The sequence below is a fragment of the Stegastes partitus genome, unplaced genomic scaffold, assembly GCF_000690725.1.
Source record: "Stegastes partitus isolate 25-593 unplaced genomic scaffold, Stegastes_partitus-1.0.2 Scaffold98, whole genome shotgun sequence".
Classification (NCBI taxonomy): Eukaryota; Metazoa; Chordata; class Actinopteri; family Pomacentridae; genus Stegastes; species Stegastes partitus.
Genome location: NW_007577829.1, coordinates 606,413 through 626,643, shown reverse-complemented (window position 1 = coordinate 626,643; position 20,231 = coordinate 606,413). Strand labels below are relative to the sequence as shown.

At 42.5% G+C, this 20,231-nt stretch overlaps 1 protein-coding gene across 3 annotated transcripts in view; it reads left to right on the top strand.

The window, feature by feature from the left end:
- The window catches only part of ralgps2 (Ral GEF with PH domain and SH3 binding motif 2), a 76,193-nt gene that overhangs the window by 8,898 nt on the left and 47,064 nt on the right, over window positions 1-20,231 (top strand). For all 3 annotated transcript variants that reach the window (XM_008277463.1, XM_008277461.1, XM_008277462.1), the window contains 4 exons: window positions 11,306-11,415; window positions 13,444-13,574; window positions 13,867-13,974; window positions 14,658-14,708. In XM_008277463.1, the coding sequence (XP_008275685.1) occupies window positions 13,515-13,574; window positions 13,867-13,974; window positions 14,658-14,708 (219 nt within the window). In that variant the 5' untranslated portion in view covers window positions 11,306-11,415; window positions 13,444-13,514. The remainder of the gene's footprint in view (window positions 1-11,305; window positions 11,416-13,443; window positions 13,575-13,866; window positions 13,975-14,657; window positions 14,709-20,231) is intronic.

Sequence of the window (20,231 nt, the reverse complement as noted above, 5' to 3'; positions counted from 1 at the left end):
AACAGCAATGCAAGACCAAACATGAAACCATATTTTTGCAGTTTTTGTGTCACCAGTTAAATACATGTAGGTTCCCGTGGCAACGCGACACGTACAGTTTGTCAGCTGAGGGATTAGTAACTCAGAGCTCAGCTGGTTTACAGATATGATGTATTGCCTCATTTGAAAATCTGAATCATTCATAGTGATTTTTTTTTTTTTTTAGAAAATGAACTGGAAAAAGGGAGCCGCTTCTTACAGCCAATTTAAATCCAACAATTACCAGGATGGCTGCGCAGCATAAGACACCACGGGGATCTAGCAAGTTAAATGAGAGCCACCTTCCTGACACTGAAAACTCTGAGCTCATCACGGCTCGCTGACCCGCTAATCTTGCTTCGTAGTGCACCCCTCAGGTTCGGATGATGGTATGAATCCAGCTCCGGCCCTCTTTCTTGCTCCTGTGCTAAACGCAGGTGTCGCAAGTTGACACACTTTGATCATGCACTTGTTCGTCCGTTTGTCCCTTCCCTCTTGACGTCTCCCTCTTGGTAGCTCTCCCTTTTATGTTTTAAGTTGTAATTACCCGTTTTATCAGGCCCTGGAGACAGGGCAGTGCCATGTTAGAGGAAGTCATGCGTACAGCACTGTGTGTGTGTGTGTGTGTGTGTGTGTGTGTGTGTTCATGTGTTAAGCTGTATGAGAAGCCTTTAACCTCAGTTTTGCTCAGTTAAGCAAGTTCAAAGTGGATTGAATTGTGGACCAAAACTGGATACTCAAGAAGTTCAACTTGAGGCCTGCATTTAAAGCCGAATCCCTCTCCCTCTTTATCTTACTGAAAACTTGGCTGTGCTCACTGCATATTCACACACAGGATATAAATCTGACAATAGCTAGCCTGCAGAGTGTTTGCAGAATCTAACTTTACGTTTTGGCTGGTGCGCTGATGTTTTGGGTCAAGGATCTGAACAGAGTAGAGAGTGGAGTATAGCAATCTAAAAGAGAACAGAAAAACTTGTTGGAGGAGGATGAGGTCATCGTTACAGAGATGACAGAGTTTACTGGTGTTTCTTGAGGGATTGCACTTAAAAAACAGACACACAGTACAGTTGAGAAACACTGAGGTTTATTTCAGCAGAGGCACTCCCTGATTCTCTGTGATCTCTTCTCTTACCTCATAAAACTACTTCTTAAAATGTTTTTTCTCAGTCCAAGTTTGCCCCCAAGGTGAACATTGGCCAAACAAATTGAGGAAGCAAACTGCAGCAGGATGGCTGCAACATATGTGCAATGTAATAAAATGAAACGAAAGTTTGATAGAGAAGTATTATGGCCTTTTGTTTGATAGTAGCAGGCTTATACATCCACGTGTTGTTGGTAAGTCTGTGCTTTAGCCAGTTTCTTGTCCCTAAGACAGGTATTGTTGTACCAGGACTGTTGGTGTTTGTGTGTATGTTTGCACTCTTGTAATTGTATGGTTCGTCAGGTTGCAGCACGCAGCGTCTCTTTAGTCAAATGCTCACTCTAAAGTCCCGAGGGCCCACCAGGTATCCTGTCCTGGAAAAGGCTGTGTGCTTCTGTGTGAGGCCACATTCACAGGTTTAATTTGAAAACATTGGAAAATAATCTCCATCCAGACGTGCGCTTTAACACAGTTTCAGAAATAATCTCCGTGTGTACTAACATGCCTTAAAGCTCATATCACGTGACAGTTCACGTAGAATGGGCATGTGGGTGCCGGTGTAAACATGAAGCACGGCTGATTGCTTAGATGTAGGAAATACTGCAGAGAAAGAACCGCATTGGTGAAAAGTAACATCACAGATTTCCCTTCATAGCCTATCATCTGCCAGCATGGACAACAATGTAAGCAACGCCTGAAATGAATGTGGAATTGACCACCACCATTCAAGGCCGATGTCTTTGTTTTCTTTTGGAAGTCAGTCACATGACAGTAGTGTGCTAAATTAAGAAACAACACGTGATGAAGTTTTTGATTGTAGGGGCCCTTAAACTCCTGAGCTGTGTGGATGCAAGTAGTAGCAGAAGTTATGTGTTTTAAAGTGTAACGTTTATTCGGCCTCGAGTACCATCAATACAAAAGTGAAAGAACCATATTTTGCCTGGCAGACCAAGCTACAAATACTATTGATAATGCAGCAGCTTTAACTCAAGGAGAGTAAAGATGTATTCATGATGATGCCCTGTGGATTGAAAGAAATTCAGTTGTGAGAACAAAAACTACTGAAAAACTCGACAGTGGGGAACATCTGTTGAAAGAAAAATCTTTTTCACCAGCTTTCTAGATTGGGTGGACAAATAGTAGGGTTGGTAATACTCATAAATGCATGATTCATTTAGTTGTTCAGTCGGACTCTAAACGTGTTCTTATTAAATCCTCATAATCACAGCTGCCGCTCCTGCATTGTAAGGTTAATGTTTGTTTTCCAACAGTTTTACAGGGCAGCAGTTTGTTGCCCACAATTTCTTGCTTTAAAACTGATTCGCTGATGGAATAACCAACAAAAATGCTTGAATATCCTCTTCCAAACTCGGTTACCACCTCTAACTGAATATATAAAGGTTTTTATGTGGCCACGACAATAAAAGTCACACATAATTTTGCCCACTTACAAGATTTTTCAGAAAAAAAATAACCTCAGCAAATGTTGTTTTTCCATTAAGAGGCTGTGAGCATCACTTAATGTTAGCAGTTTCAACACATCAACACATGTTGATGTTAAGGAAATGTTGTGGGCAGAAACAGGAGGCCTTGATTTGAGATGGACAGGAAATGCCTTTGTACTAATCTTCTGTGACCAAAACTTCAGATAATATGCTATATTGCTGACTTAAAGCTGTGTGTACAGAAAACAGATACTCAGACCTCCAGCAGTTGCACAGATCACTGTGGATCATCATGGGTGTTGCTGTCTCTGTCTTTGCTGTTGTAACTGGATAAATATTGCACTCCTCTGTTGAATCAGAATTACATTAATTGACCAATATACCATACAGGTTTTAATTTTCCCCCTGTGCAGAAGTTTGGCCTCTGCTTACATTTATGTCTTACTTACACATCTGCACACACTTTGGCACACATCTGAGTAGGCCCGGGCGATAATACAATAGCGATATGTACATGCAATTGTTTGATAGACCCTTCAAGAGTTTCATCTAACGCATTAGATGTAGACTGCAATTAAAGCATGAAACGAAAACGCAAAGTTTGGTTGCATGAACAAACTCCAACGTGCTCTCTTGCCGCCTGATGAACAGCCCTTGATAATGGAGCCTGTTCACCCTTTGTCCGTGGCTTCTATACAGGCCGTCCAAAACAACTCACTTCGAGCCACCAGGGCCTCTTGTTGCCTCCTTTCGTACTTGCAGACCTCCCCTGGTGGATGCTGCGGTCAATGGGGAAAACCGGTTGCCCTCGTGAGCTGAGCTTCGTGGTCAGAAAACACCCACGAGTCAACCCTGTGTCCCCCACTACCTCCACCTGAATCCCAGAGGCCTGCTTCGAGGGCTGTTGGACTTGATGTCCAGTTAACCCTCCAAGCGCTTCTGGGATTTAATTGCTTTCCTTGTTTAATGTGTGTAATGGTGAGATTTTTGTTTATAGGTGTGAAAATATTTAGTTGTATATTTTTCACAGTTGTCTTCATCTTAAAATGAAGGCCTTTGTATCTTGATAAACAGGTTAAAATGGTTGAATTTGATGTAAGGTGGTTAAAATCCAATTAAACTGCTTTTTCTGCTGGTCTTTAGGTCTTTAAAAATGTTCTATAATTATCAATATCTGCTACAGTATCCATTAGTAATACACTTTTCAGCTATAAAGTAGCCTTAACTCCAATAACATCTTGTAACCTGACATGCACTGCCAGCCTCATCCTGATGGAGTCTTTGCCCGGCCTCCATGATGTGGTTTTACTGCTGTGGTTTAGCCGTGTGTCAATCCTCAGAGACTCATAGAGGAAGACATAGAGATTATATCAGTTTCCTCTAAACATTACTGCTCTGACTGACTGCTCTGTTGCCCTGCATTGTTAGCCTGCCCTTTCCTTGTTAATAGTCCGTGCAGGGAATGACCACAGACAACAGAGCTGCTGCCAGCCTCGCACTTCCTCTGCTTCCTCTCCCACCCCCTCCTTTGCCCTTTTTTTTTTTTTCTTCTACCCTACTCATCTGTCACCATGCTTAGGTCGCCCAGGCCTCAGTAGCAGAGTTGAACTTGGGCTGGGCCGCCTGCCTTCTCCCATTTGGGCCACAAATCAGGCTGAAGCCAGCGCACACGCAGACCTAGACATACACACAAACTGTAGGCCAGCGCTCTGCCCACACGTGACAGCCTGCTGCTCTGAGGCCCTGCCACATGCCACTACTCACAAGCTTGGCACCGTAGCTTTGTTTCGGTTCATTTGATGGATAACCAGATAGCGCTATCAAGACAAGTTGGAACTTGCATTTGCTCGCAGTAGCTGTAGCGGTCATTAATTTCAAAGGCTGCTTGTAGTTGTAGGCTAAAGCTGGGCTATGGGAAAGTGTTGACTGTAGGCTTTATCTAGGTCTGTGAGGGCTGTACATACCAAGTGTGTCTGTGTCACAAGGGGATGTGCCAGGAGAAAAGACAGAAGCGGGGACAGGCCAGAACAGCATGTCTGTAAAGCCTGAGCTCTAATTATCAACCCGTAGAGCTGCAGGGATCGAGGGAGAAGAAGGAGAAAGAGCGAGGGAGGCAAGTGTATCTAAAAAAAGCATAATCACACCCCACAGTGCAAGCTGCTGCTACAGCACTGATTTAGAACTAGTGGAATTTCACAAACAGGGCATCTCTCTCAACTAGATTTAGGTGTGTTAGTGGGCTTTTAATGATGCGCCTTCTTCGCATTTGTCGCATCTTTTTATATGTTGCCTTCAGCTGAACAGAATAAGAATCAGCTGGCCCGCCTTTCACCACAAAAGCCACCTGACAGACCTGATGACAGGATTTAATTGTCTGCAAAAATTGAACCGCTCGCCTTGGAAATGGAAAATAAAGCTTTCATTATGCATCAGGACGTATAACTAAAATAGCAGCAGTGTTCACAACCGAGCTGTTGACAGCCTCAACACATTTTGTTTGCTTTTGCTACTTAGCAAATCACCTACCCAGGCTAGTGGATGACCTTGTTTCAACAGCCTGTACAATGAATAATAAATTACCTTGTTTTCTTTAATATATTCCTAATATAGATATGTATAGCTAGTTTCGACCGTGAAGAAAATTTACTTAACGAATAATTACTCATGCATATGATATTCATAAAGGTGCATGTATAGATCTCATATGGGACACTCAGTAGTCATGCAAGACCATGATATCGAAGATAAAGTACACATTTTATCTAGCAACTGGCTGAGTACCTTTTTTAGTCAGGGACTGATGATGAGATAGTGGCTCAGTTGAGATTGTGCTTCATATAAGTGGATTCTCTTGTCATTTAGATGCAGCTAAATGATACACCCACTGTGCCCTTAGGTGCCCTGTTTTCCCTCTGGATCATGCTCATTTCCAGTCACAAACAGACGTAAATATTCATGAACTGATGGCTCAGTATGTCGGAGGGTAAACCACTGTTGCCTCACTGGCTGTGTGCAGAAAGTCTGCAGAGTGTCACTGGGTTCATTGACTGTAGATTTCCCACAAAAAAATAAAAACTGCGTTTACTGTGAAACGATACGGCACCATTAAGCTGTTCTATCTTCTTTGTTTGCATTATGTCACTATGATAAATCAGATATCAGCAAGCTTCTTGTCTGGAAGGATGAGTGTACTCGGGAAGTTGTCTTCTTACTTCCTCTTGTGTGTACTTTTTAACAGAACCTCATTCACCAAGGAACAGGGATACTTGCATGCAATCTAAGCTGCGCGGGCGCAAACTTATAAACCCATTCTGTGTGTGGGAATAAAAATGAAGAAACGCCCTGTTCTAGCTAGGACAGTTGCAGATTTTTCTGCCGAGACTGGCATTCAAAATGTGAGCAAATGGAACACATGGATTTTATTTACAGATGGAAGTGTTTGTACATACAGAGTTGTGGCAGTTTTTCTTTCCCTCTTCCATTCCTGCAAATATACTCATGAAAACATTTACGCTTCTCCACCCCTGCTGGTCCAAACTGCCATGGAGCTGCTGCTATCCCCTTATTGACCTTCAGAGGGGTCTGAACATCAGCGGCATGTTAAGTGATAATGTGAAGGGGCTGTTAGTCATGTTCCCTCGACAACAACGCACACAGTTGCAGACACACACTCACCATTGTCCCTCCACAGGCAGTGCCACCAACCTCTGCTTGAACAGCCAACCTGCTGAGTGAAAGCAGTGTATATCGAACTGCTGTGACATGCAACCGTTACTGTGTGTATGTGCAGGTTATTAGAGAGCGGGTGTGATCAGCCCGGGCCTCTCTTAGCTCCGGATCAATAGTGTTCCCCCCGGGAGGCTCGATGAGAGCCCAGAGAAAGTGAGAACCTCGATCCAGTCTTCGATGGCGTTGCATTACCGAAACACCACTGACTACCTCTCTGGCGATTAACAAGCTTCACAAAAGATGTAACCAAAGTTGGAAGTAACACTCTTCTTGGAAGTCCAGGTAGTTGAAGTAGGCCCACGTTTTACATCTTCTGCTTTGATTTTTGTCGATACAAGACGGTAAATTAGTTTACTTCCCAGCTTGTTTACAGGTTTAGCCCAGAATAACGTCTTCCTTTCATGTGCCAACGAGGCCTGCTACAGTGATTAAATAGTGAAAAGGTAATTTGCCAGGAAGGTTATAGCTTTGACGCTGGCAGTGTGAATGTCCTTAGTGTGTGTGTGCTGTGTGTGCTAAAGAGAAGAAGACGGGGGCTCAGCCTAATGGCATGCCACATCCCTCCCCACTCAGCTCAACACACTGACCCACTTTGGCTCCCTGACTTTGGCGCATCTGCGGCATGCTTTTTTAAATGCATCGAGCCCTGCTGCTCCGAGGGGGAAAAAAAGAAAGCATGTGTCTGTGCAGTGCATTTGTTATCCAGACGGTGACAAAGAGGAGCTACTGCAAGTTTTATCATAGAGCACAGCAAGGCAGTAAAAGAAAAAGATTTGTTTCTGACTCGATTTCAAATGCCTGTGTGGCGAGAAGGACAGGGCTCCTACTTGTAAGTGGTTCATAATAAAACGATCTGTGATTCCTGCTGTGAGCATGAGGGAGAAGGACATTAGTGGCGCTCTGTCACACAGTGGGAGCAGGATCAGAAGTGTGGCTTGCAGGGCTGTTAGGTGTCACAGACGAGGCCTGCAGTGCTGCAGGCAGCGACTGGCGGAGTTGTCACAACTGCTCTGTTAATGCCGAATGCTACACAAGTCTCACATGCGTGATCCTTTATTCACAGCCTCGCGGCTTGTGACCTTTCCCTGATCACACAATTCTGTGTGTCTAGGGACACACATGCACGGTTCAGCTCACGTACACACAAAGCCCTGAACACAGTAGTGCTTCATGTTTCTTTGTGTGCCTCATGTTAGGACAGACATGAAGTAGTGAGCAAACATTAGAAAAGTAAATTAGATCAGCGCTTGCAGCAGCCCAGTGTGTGGTGTCTTTGAATGCCAAGTTGTTAGTGTTTCTACGGTGTAGGGCCATCTGCGATGCACTGACACAGTTTTGTTGTGGCTTCCACAGATGAATAAAATATGAAAATATGATTATACATCTTACCTTGTTCCAAGGGGAAGACAGCTGCTGTCACAGACGCTGGTCAAGAGAGGGCTAACTGGAAACTTTCTGAAGCTTTTTGACCTTTTATTGATCCATAAAGTCATGTAAAGCCATTTGCACAGGATCAATATTACAAGACTCAGATGCTGTTGGTGAAAATGTTGCATTGCTCCTGAAAAATGTATGACTTAATTGATTAATCAAATATCAAAAAGCAGATTTATTTTCTGCAATCATAGCAGGTTTAAATGTTATTGTTCCCTCCACACCCTCTGACTCTGTCATATATGCAGGATTTCTAATGTCCTCGACTAATCCAAGCTGACTTTCAGTTCGAAGACAGATATTTCTGCTGTAAAATGAGGTCGAGGTGAGGAGGGAAAGGACAGGAGATGAGCAGTGTAAGGAGGACAGAGGACATGCCAATGGAGGTGGTGGAGACCTGTTTTCGGGGCCACTGGAGACAGGAATGTAAGGGGTCAGTGCAGGATGTGGAATGTGTTGTCACATGCACAAATATGCTGGCATGTGAATGACGACACACAAAAACCCTCACTAACACACATTGTGCCGCTCAGTGACAAGGCCTGTTAGGCAGGCAGCACCTTTTGTGTTTGAACTGCAGCATGTGAATGTCAAAAGGCAGTTTGGAAACATCAATAGAGGGAGGGAGAGGCAGCCGATTGAGAGAAGTCTGATTCAACAGCACCTGCTATGCAGTATAATGAGTCACATTTAGCTTAACAGCGACACATCCTCTCCTACAAGCTCCAACGTGAGTCGTTCCACTTTCTGTCACTCTTCCTCTGTTATTTTTTCCTTCCTCTAATTCCTGTCATGTCCTCTTGATGTCTTATTCCTAGTTTACAGCAATACACACCTATTCCTTATCTCTACGTGCATGCTGTTCTGTCAGCTGAGCACATAAACGGTTCCTGGACTTGTACCTCAGGAAGTGAAGCACTCAGCCATGTGGAATTATGTCACCAAACACACACGAACAAACACATTCCAGCTCAGCTCTCTGTCAGAGGTGTACACATGACGTTAGGAGCAGAGACTCTTCCATTAGGAGCACCGGCTGGTAGGGAGTGGATTGGGGACGCAGTGCCTCAGAAGCGACTCCCTGTGTTTTTTGAAATTGCATAGCTGGAGGTGTGGGCGTCGTAAAAAGCTGTGAAGCTCGATGTAAACTGGTCCAGGGTAATTGGGATCAAGACTGACAAGCAGCTCAAACAGAGAACAAACCGGCAGACAGCAGACAAGCAGAAACCTGCTGTTACCGGGGGCTGTTTACACTGCTCAGGGTATAGACGGATCAACACTTTGACAATGACACACAGACTATAGGCAGGAGCATAGTCTGTGTTCAGGTTGTGTAAGCAGGGATGCTATTTCTGTTTTCGTAGCACAGAAGCACAGCCGAAACAATGGCAGAAGTGAAACTCAGGGGCAGCGTTTTCATTTTTTATTTTTATTTATTTTTAAAGAATGTATATGCTTGTATCAGCCAAGGTTTAAAGTTTACTTTGCTTAGTGGAAATCTTAATCTGCTGCTGTTTGTTCTGCTCGTGAGCTTTGCACCCCTATCCAGCATGATAACAACCTGGCGGGGATGAGGAGCTCTTAGCCACTACCTGATGGCTGACGGCCAACCGCTGTCTGTCAGCATGCAGCATTTGTCTACAGCTCAACTGGGGAGTCTAACACCCAGGCTTTTATCTCTTAGAGTAGTGAGACACCTACTGGTTAATAGGAGTCATGTAACGTCCTGTAAGAAGTCTGGAGACACAGAGCAAGTAGGATCCACAGCAGCAGTTGGCTGCAAACAGTCTGCTGTACCTGCAGATCATACATGGTTAGATCTTTCCTCTTGAAGTCAGTGTTTCGGAAAAATAAGGAAATGAATACATGAACTAAATAATGCTTTTAAATGTATTAGAATTGAAGACATTGTTGGTATAATAGCTTTAAACAGTTGATTGGTTTGCACCTTTCCTAGCTAATGATGTCAGTAAACTTCATTCAAAACTAAGGCAGAAGTGACCCACAGCTTGAAAGGTGCAGGTTTCAGATTTGGTTTAGTTTCAGCGGCGATGAACACACATAACCAACAACAATCCAGCTTCTTCCTCCACTGGTACTAATTCTGATACCTCAACTTAGAACACCTGCTGATATCAAGTAGTCGTCCAAGACCTGTGCTTTCTTAAAAATGCAAAACCTGTACATGTTTACTGGAAGACTGTATGGAAGGCAGCATTAGTCCAGGAATCACTGCAGAGCTTAAACTGAGCTGAAATGTTATTAAATGTAGATACATGACAACAGAATAACTACATTTTATAGGTAGATGTAACTAAGTACAGCATTCCAAGCTCTATACTTCAGTACAAATGAGGTGCTAATATTTTACTTACTTATTTTACATACCTCTTTCTACTTTTACTCTCTACATTCAGAGCCATATATTGTACTTTATGCTACTCCATTTATCTGACAGCTTTAGTTACTTTACAAATTACCAGCACTACATACAAAAAAAATACACCAAAAACTTATAAAATATTATGGTTTGTTATAAATTAAACTGCCCAACAGTTTCTACAAGTCAACCTAAAACGATTAGTGAATTATTCAACTTTTTTAATATGTGTGTAGAGGTCTTGGAGAGCTGCTCTCACAATATTTTTTTACAAACCAAACAAGCAGTTGGTTGTAAGAAAGTAATCAGCAGATCAATCTATAGTAAAAATGATTATTAGTTGAAGTGGGATGCGAAAAAGTTCGGAATTAGCTCAGTCTCAATAAACTACAAAAATAAAATTCATTTTTTATATTAATTTATGGGTAAATAAATAATGATGTAATTACAATAGTGTAGCAGTCACAGAGGTCATTTTTCTGCATTGCGTATATTTAACACAAACATTTTCCTGATTATACTTTGCTTCAGTAATATGTTCAGTGCAGGACTTAACCTTGTAGCAGAGTACTTAACATTGTGGGATTAGTACTTTTTCTTAAGTAAGATGAAAATACTTCCTTTACCTCTGAAAGCTGTCGATTGGTCACATCAGTGTCATATCCTGATCTCCTTTTTACGATAGTATCAGACCGATTCTGGTACAAACACACACTGGAATAATAATGTGATTGCTGTATTTTTTGATTCAGGTGAACAACAGGCTCAAGTACATTTAGAATACTAATCTTAAATATCATTTCGACAACTGTGAAGCAAGATTACTTTCTCTTGCCCAGCTGTGTTCATCGCTGTATTTTGCTGCAATGAGCTCATGCTGACCAGGCTCTCGAAACTTATGGCTGCGAAAAAGTTTCCATTAGAAACGCTGCTTTTAGATCTTGTCCTTGTCGTCTCGTCTTTGCAGCGGCTGTTGGTTTCCTATGCACTTACACAAATCAGATCAGCTGTTGGATGTTTTTTTTTTTTTTTTTTTTGGCTGCGTTTGTTACTTATGGCTGCGTGGGTTTTCCTCACGGTCAGAACAATCACACTGCCTTTCCTTTCCCATCTCTCCCTCATCTGTCTCTTTTGTTCTTTTGCCTTTTCACACAGACAGCAGGAGCCAGCCTCAGAGAAAGACAGGACTCGATAGACAGAGAGAGGAAAAACAGAACAAAAGGCTAACTCCACTTCCAGCACTATGCGCATCTGACACACATCTGGTAAGTGTGGCCTTGTCTGAGCAAGGACGTGTTGTTTTTGGAAGAGGGAAGTTATCTGCACAGGTGTGTCTGCAGGTTCTATGCTAATCTTTTTTTTTTTCACCGCCCGAGGACACGATAACATAACAGCTCCATTAGCAAATACTGCGTGTTTTGTTAAATATACAAACACACATGAAGCCCGACACATTATGTAATTGCTTTCAGTGTTTTTTTCTGCCTCAGAGTGGGCCTTTTGGAAGGTAACTACACATTACAGAAAACACAGGAAGTTCTCATTTAGTTAAGGCAATGAGTCTGTGTTACTTATTCAGCCAAGATCTATGCATTTTCCTGTTGTTTCAGACCATTTGATAAGCAGCAACGTTAATTATGCTTCAGCAAATAAACCTAAATGAACAACACTGCTATTTTCATTCGAAATTGTCATCATTGTGGTGCTGGTGAATTTCCTTTAGTGCTAAGAAAACCCTTTTTAGGGTCTCCTAACATCCTGGAAAACTACAGGAAAAACCCTTGTTTTAGTGGTAGTTTAGCTGAATTGCAAATGTTTTTAGTCTGTTCTTTTGAGATTGAAAGACCATCACGGGGTACATGGGATTTTAAAGTGTTTGCATGTTCACAATTAGCACAGCATCGACTCTGACTGTAAAATCCAAACAACTCCAGGCAAAATTCCCAAAGGATATTTTACACAACGTGACAAAAAGGCAAGACGTGCATAGGTATTAGACCAGGAAATAAGGTAGTTACAGATGTATGATTTTATAAACAACAGGCTCAGACTTGTAAACACAGCCTAGCTATTGCTTCCTGTACAATTATGCACTGCTGTCAGACAATGCAAGGGAAGTTGACGTGATGTACTGGCGTTGGCTCTCGGCTCTGGCAAAACGCAACTGTGGAAGACAGCTAATGGTTCTTAAAGCACAAGCCATTTAAGCTCGAGCCAGCCGAAAAGACAGGCAGGCACGCACGCCCACACGCATACAGGCCCGCATTGTCGAGCACACAAGGGATGCCTTTGCTGGCCTTCAGTATTTCTAAGCAGCTCCTTATTTTTCATTACTGTCTCTCGGCGCGCTTTTGGCAAAGAACAGTCTCGGAGGTGTTTTCAGCGCTGAGCCGAGAAGAATATTTACGCACATCAGAATATCGTCTCAATAAAATATCAGTCGCTGTTGAAATTTCAGCGTATCACTACAAAGACTGGGCTCTGAGTCTTCAGTTTAACTTTCATTATTCATAGCATCAAGTAGTTTCTTTGTGCTTCCATCTATCCATGTAGTCACGCTGCATACAGATTCAGACCAGGATTTGTAATTTTCAGTTTTCCAGTAATTGAAGAAAAATGTCTCATTTAAAGTAGGAAATGAAAATACAGCTTGATGCTCATGCTGGGATTACTCATTGATTATCTGATTCACATGATGAAAGAATTTATCAAGAAAACAGAGGTTTTAAGAGGAATAACAAACCACTAACCACATGAAGGAACAGCGTTATCTACTAATAACTGCAGCCCTGTCGTGACCGAAGCGCCTGGAGAGTTTAAGGGTGTTTATCAGTAGACAAAAGAAAAACAAAGCCATGGCTGTAGTTGACTCCGGTCATGACAGGAGAGTCTGTGAGTGGCAGTAGGTCAGGTAAGCTGTTTAGTGTTGTGGATCTTACAAACTCCTTTCACAGAAGATCTTTTCCTAATGCTCAGCCTAAGCTCCTTCTGTCCTGTCCTCTTTCGAGTGCAGTCAAGGCAGCCTGTGAAAGTGTACGTCCATATACTGTGCACCGGGAGAATAGCTGAACCTGTCAACACTTCCACATTCCCCTTCCATTTTCTGAGGTTTAGCTTCGCAGTCCAATCAGGAACCTACAATGATGAAGTGAACCCACAAACATACAGATCATTCAGCCAGTAGGTGGTGCTGCTGCTTCAACCTGAGCGATCACATGGATGTAGGTAATCATGGTTAGGATGTGGTGCAAAATGTTCTCACGGCTGTACATTCTCTATGTATTCTATATCAGAGGGCCAGGCGGGCTTTGCTGCAGCTGAGGATGATGAGTGGTCTTCTGCGCTAAAGCTAGATGGTGTGCAAATGATGGACCTCCCTAATGGCCAATCAAGCATCACCACCAACGCTGCCACAATCTCTGAGGTGAGGACACACCCACTTGTATGAGCAACCTTTCAAAATCCGTCCTTTGCATGCAGCTCCAAGCATCTTTCAACACTGAAAGCTTCAGCGTGTGATTATCAGGCGACAGGATGTTGTTACGTGTTTTTCTCTGACAGCTGAAATTGAACACAGCGTTTTGTAGCTGTGCTGTCACAGCACTTTGGTTGTTTACCTCTCTCGAAAACCTGTCATGCCTCACCTCTCTCCTTCCCTTGATAACCTTGTTCTAAACAGCTCAGCCATCAGCTCTGTGTGTGTTTTTATCTTCCAGAAGAGCAGCAGCTCAGAATCCCTCAGTGATAAGGGATCTTCGGAGCTGAAAAAGAGTTTTGATGCTGTTGTGTTTGACGTGCTGAAGGTCACTCCAGAAGAATATGCAGTAAGCAAAGTTTATGTGTTTGTCAGGCACTCTGTCTCTTCGTGTTTGGTTAACCTGTACGGTTGAGTGATTAAAAATGAAATGTTCAGTAAGCACACATGTGATGTGCTGACTTGAGACAGGAGGAGATGGGATGATAGAGGAGGAAATGGGGTCAGAGACTGGATCAGTAATAATTGATGATGTTTGGCAGTGCCAAGCAGGCGCTGATAGAGTTCCCCCAGCTGCCTCTGCACAAACTTTCCGATGGCAACTCTGATCAAACCGCTGAACAACGTCACATTTCTGTTGAAACAGTTTTAGGCTAATGCTCAGGATTTCCCCATGACATTTTAAAGAAAAGCCTTTTCCAAATGTCTGTAATCTAATCAAAATGCTTTGATGCTGGTTTGTTCCTCTGCCTCACTCAACCACAAGAGGGCACTCTTTATCTTATTATGCCCTCAAGCTACTCTCTCCCTGCTGTATCAATGCATTTAGAGATGCTGTCATTAAAAAAAAACAAAAAAAACAGCAAGTCTTTGGATTAATAGGTTGTGCACTGTCACAAAGCAGTGCTTTAATTGTTGAATGATTATTGCACTGACCTCCTATATGACAGCAAGCTAATTGTGATAAACTTTAATTTGTATGTTTCAGTCTGAACAGAGTAAGTCTAATAACTGTTGTTTGTTCTCCTTCAGGGCCAAATTACGCTCATGGATGCTCCTGTGTTCAAAGCCATCCAGCCAGAGGTGAGCTGCGATTAGATCTGTAGAGAAGAGACAGTATAATAATGTAATAACAATGTCATGACTATACAGTGAGGTCCAGGAGTCTGAGACCACATCAAAAATGTCTTATATTTTCATGTAAACCTGGAAATAAGATTTGCAGATTAAGAAACATTTAAAAACACAAGAGGCTACCACATGTAAAATGTAAAAAAAAAAAAAAATCAAAAAAACATTGGATTCATCACTGTTTCCATGACAGCAGTCATATCCAAGCATAATTGTGGCATTGGCCATGTTAACTGCTTTTGTACTAAGGCTCAGATGACACTACAGTGGTTTAAGCTACTCATCAGACGGTTGTCCAAGAAAATCCACTTGCAGCAGGTGTTCACCCATTTTATGTGTGGCTTTGCCCCAATTTTCCAGCAGAGCAGTGCTTACTCAGTGGGAAACATGATATCAGCCCTAAGTAAAAGTGTCAGAAAGCGTACTTGTTATTCTAAGGATAGAGGGGTTTTCTCAGCATCATATCATGGCCACATCGAAGGTTTATAAGGGTGTAGTGGATAGCACTCTAAATCACTTTGAGGAAACTGGATCAGTTGGTCAGGCAGACCAAGAAGTGACCACACCATGAGAAAATCAATACATCAAGCTTTGTTCACCGAGACATAGAAAAGCTGCTTCATCACAGATACACAGAGTCTCCAATCAGTAAAAGTCCTGTCAAAAGATGGCTGTCTCGTTGTGCTCTCAGGGGACCAGTAGCCATCTCTACAATACGTGTCAGGAAAGGAAACGAGGCCGAACACTTGGGGTTGGATAAGACATACGAGCGTTTCAGTGAATTATGGGAAAAGTCCTGTTTTCAGATAAATGCAAGTTACCCACTCGACGACATCCTGGCCAAGGAGTCCCACTCCATTCTTCAGTGATATGCTATAGCCTCTGGTTTTTGTCTTTATGTGGAGCGATTTATATTGCAGCAAAGACGAGTGAGAAAGCCAAGCAGTCCTGACGTCACTCGAAGCTCTTTGGAAGATTGTCAGATCACGCTGGGATAACATGAACCGTACAAACATGAATCCATGTCAGCTTGAGTGCCTGCTGTCATTGTTAAGCAAAAGGAGGGTGGATCAAATGCTTAAATATTTGTGAATTCATTTACTTTTGTCAGAGATTATATGATGCACTCAAATTATTAAGCTTATTATATAATCTATAATTAAAAACTTTTATAGAATTCAAATCAAATGCAAAATCTCATAACACTCAGACTTCTGGACCTCACAGAGTTCACTCTCTCCGTCTGCTGTCTTTCTGCCTTTGCCTTTGTTTCTCCTTCTCGTGCCCCTGCAGTTTATTTCCCAGCGCCACGCTTTGCTAAACGCAGCTGTAATCAAAGATCCCACGCAGAGTCACATATCACAGTCATGCAGAAAATGAGTATTTGCATCTCACCTATTCTTGCACACCTTGTCTGCGAGAGTCCTGCTCTCTCTCTTCGAGCTGTTTGGCTCTTTGCTGACAGCCGGCATGGATAGCCTGTGTTTAAGGTTGGCCACTGTGGCCTTATAAAAGCAGCGTACAGACCACAGCCCAGCGCGGTGTGGTGCAGTCTGACTCCCACTGTTGAATATGTGCTACACTCACTTCCCTCAGCTAATGGTACACACATGCTTCTGGTATTATCAGAGCCACATTTTGATTTTATTAAATAACAGTGTCATAGTCTAGGATGTCCTTTTTGAGCCTTGTAAATAGTTTTTGTCTGAGGAAACGGAAAACGCTAGAGACTTCCCAAGTAGCTTTCGTCAGGCCTTGTTTGTAGTGTTTTGTTTGTTGCGGTGTCCCGTGCGGAAAGACTTGAAGTGGGAATGAAGAATGATGCAGGGGAAAGCAAGCAAGGCAGCGGGGGGGGGGGGCATCCGGAAAGGAGCCTGATTGAGGGGGCGGTCTGAGGAGTCGATGAAGGCTGCAGTCTGGAGGGAGAGAGGGAGTCGAGTGTACAGTATACACAGTGACCCAGCAGGAATCCTGTGTGGACGAGAGAGGCCTTTTTTTTTTTTCTCCCCCGCTCTCACTGTGCTTTTGTGTCTTGCCGAAAAAGAAAAAAAAAAGGTACGCGGCTGCGACCGAGCTGCACTCCACTAGAGTTTCCACCGCTGTCAGTCTTCCTCGCAGACACATGATGGGAAAAGCAGGCGTGTGTGTGTGTTCGTGCACGCCTGCTGTTTCGCTCCCTTCGCTGCCTGAATAGGAAAATATTAAATAACTTGCTCGATTCCTCGAGTTGTGCAATAGTGTTTTTCCTGACTTCCAGCCCATTTTTGCCTTTTAACCCTTTGATCGCTGTGTTGCAACAATGAAATCAGCAGACATGACAGCTAAAGCAGAGCTGACGGACAAATGGGCAACAGCTATGGATGTAATTAGCGTAAAAAGGCATATTAATATTGAACAAGCATGTTTACGTTGAAAGAAGATTGTGTGAGTTTCCATGATGTGATATGGTGTAGCTCTCATTCTTTCGCCAAGGCAGAAGCTGAGCTGCGTGATTGTTGTTTTGTGTGATTATGCGAAAACTACCCAACGAAACTTCATAAATTTTGTTGGAGAGGTGCAACATAGTCAAAGGAAAAACTTGTTAAATCATGGTGAGGATCCAAATGATTTTCTTTCTGCAAGATAGGGCATTGGTCTTGATAACTGGTTCCACCGTTGTAACACAACATCTCCAGTAGAGCTTCTTGACATGTCCTGTTGATCATCAGATGGTTTCAAGTTAATAGTTTTTGCATGAGAACAACCAATAAACGGGTTACATTTTCCACCGGATTTTTCCTATATATTTTACTGCATACCTCTATATGAATGCCTTTACAGCTGAATTACTGTAGACAAATCACGCTTGTCCCTTAGTCTCATTACTGCATGGTGCAAAAAAAGCAGCAGTCTTTAAAGTGTGAGCTGCTCTAATCTACTGCCCTACTGTTTTTGCTGTTCTTCCAACACTGCAGTCTTTTCCATAATAACTGCACTAGACATAGCTGAAATAGCCATAAATTAGCTCTGAATTGGCCTGTTAGCGTCTGTGTTTAAGATTTTTTATTTTTCCTCTCACCATAAACACATCATAACTGTGTTAATATAATAATGTGACAGTTTGTGTGAGAGAGAGGGAGACTTTTTTTCTTCATGTGTATAGACACATAAACAGATATTCTGGCATAAGTCTGAAAAAATGACCCCCAGACAAGATCACAGCAGAACAGAAGATCTTGTTAACTTAAGTGTTCCAATATTGAAATGCAACAGATGTATGGAGGAGAGCCTGAAATATCCAGCCAAACCCTCTGGATGAGGAAGAAAAGATAACAGTCTGTCACAATAGCAATAAAAGATTACATGGGAACTGTGGACGGACACACCGACAACACCAGAGATGGTATAAAGTGCGGCCAGACCCTTCTGGGCAGGAAGCAGAGTCCACTCCCACCGTCTTTTGTTTCTTCCAGACATGCTGATGTATGTAATGTGGGAAAAATTATGGGTAATAACTGGAGAGGCTGTTTCTCTTTGATATTGAAAAGGCCTCTAGAGAGCCAGGTTTAAAAGATCGGAGTTGAACACGTGTCACTCTGATACAGCAAAAGACAAACACAATCTCAACACATCTGCTTTTTATGATGCATAAGTGACGGCTCTTGAACTGTCGCCATGCGTGTCGTAATTTACTTCCTCCACGTAATGGACCCTCGTAAGTGCTATACTCATTGTTCTTGTCTGGAAATGGAGTAAATAAAGAAATTTACTGAGAGCCAGCGAGCAAAGCATTGTCAGAGCCTAGTGCTCTGTTTGGAGCGCGGGTATAATTGATGGGAACACCAGAAGGCATTTTTGATGGTAAAATAATCTATACTGCAGAGAAGGCTGATGTTTAATCTACAACCCCCAAATGAATCTCCGTTATGTTCCTTGGCTGTTGGTTCGCAAAGTAAAATGCCATTAAAATGACAAGATGGATCATGGAGAGGAGGAGAGGAATGAATGCAAAGGACTTGTAGCAAATCATTTTCTCTCATCTAAAGTTTCGAAGCAGTGATTGCTAATGGGTCGTAGCATCGGCTGGTTCTGTTTATCAAGAGCGAATATGGACGCAAATCTGCTCGCTGTAGCTATCAGGTGACGAAGAAGAAGGAAAAAAACGAGCAAAGTGAAGGGAGGACAAGTGCAGAAGAATTGTGATGAAATAAAAGAGCGATGGAGGACTTTTCCTCCATTCTTCATTCTCTCTCTTTTCTGTCCCAGTGGGCCATTTCTAATTTCATAATCAGACATGCAGCTGAAGATCTACAGCTGGATGTTTATGAAACAGAGGCTGAGAGAGAAAGAGTGATTGAGTGACGCAGAGGGGCTTCAGGGGGAGAGGGTTGCCTTTTGTTTTTAGCATGCAGCCATTCCAAAAGCCAAGCAAATAATTTAGTGGCTTTGGCTGGCGAGTTTCTTTTCAGCTCTGGAGGGAACAGATATCGGATTGCATTTTACGTACCGCTGAGAAGTATGTCAGATCCTCACATGTCTGAGCACCCAGAGCAGAAATCCTCCGAACAGATTGAAGGTCTCATGCGAGTCAAGGAGACGATGACGACGAGATGACATGTAGTTGGAGGCAGGTATCGTTTCACATTCTCAGACCTGTCTCGTCTGCAGGTTTAACGCTTCCCAGCACCGATTGTGCGATTAAAAAAAACTATAACTCAAATATCATGTTTGCTGTCATGCAGTCATAACTGTAACTGAGGTATTAACCCCCTGATATGTTTCTTTGCTCCTGTCACATTTTTACTTTCTGTGGGCTCATTTTTTGCTGCAATATAAAGTCCTGCACCGCTTCATACACGGCACCACCATGGCTAGAAGTAGAGAACTCAAAAATATCTTCTGTGCAGTATAACAAGGTCATAATGCTTTAAATCATTAAAAAAAAGAATAAAAAAGCAAAACCTAGAACTGACACATACATTTTTTACATTTTGCAATACTGGAAAATGACCATGTGCTATGTTATATGTAGCTAAATATTCAACTACTTACATATTTAATTTGTTTTCATGCTACTTTTCGTAAGCACAGCCTGCAGTTCAACCCTGTTCATCTAATAAGTCCCTGAATTTTTGTTGGCTTCACAGTTGTGCCAAGAAGTGCAGAATTAGAGTGCGAGTTCGAGTAAAGGCTTTTATTTAGGGATTTTTTAAATTGAAACATACAGAATAAAATGATTATTAGTCACAGTCTCACCCTTGGATTTTGAAGTTATTTTGCAACAGAACATTACATAACAGACGAGCAGTTCAAGGACTGTGAGAAAGTTGAAAATCCAATGATTCTTTCTATTTCTTCCAACTTCTGGCTTCTCTGATAAATGGTAGAATTGTGGCAAATGTTTTTCAAATAACATGTTATTCCGACTTGTTAGCGGGTTTTGGGGTTCAGTGGATTACTAGTTTTCCATACACTTCTCTGTACATCCACGTAGTC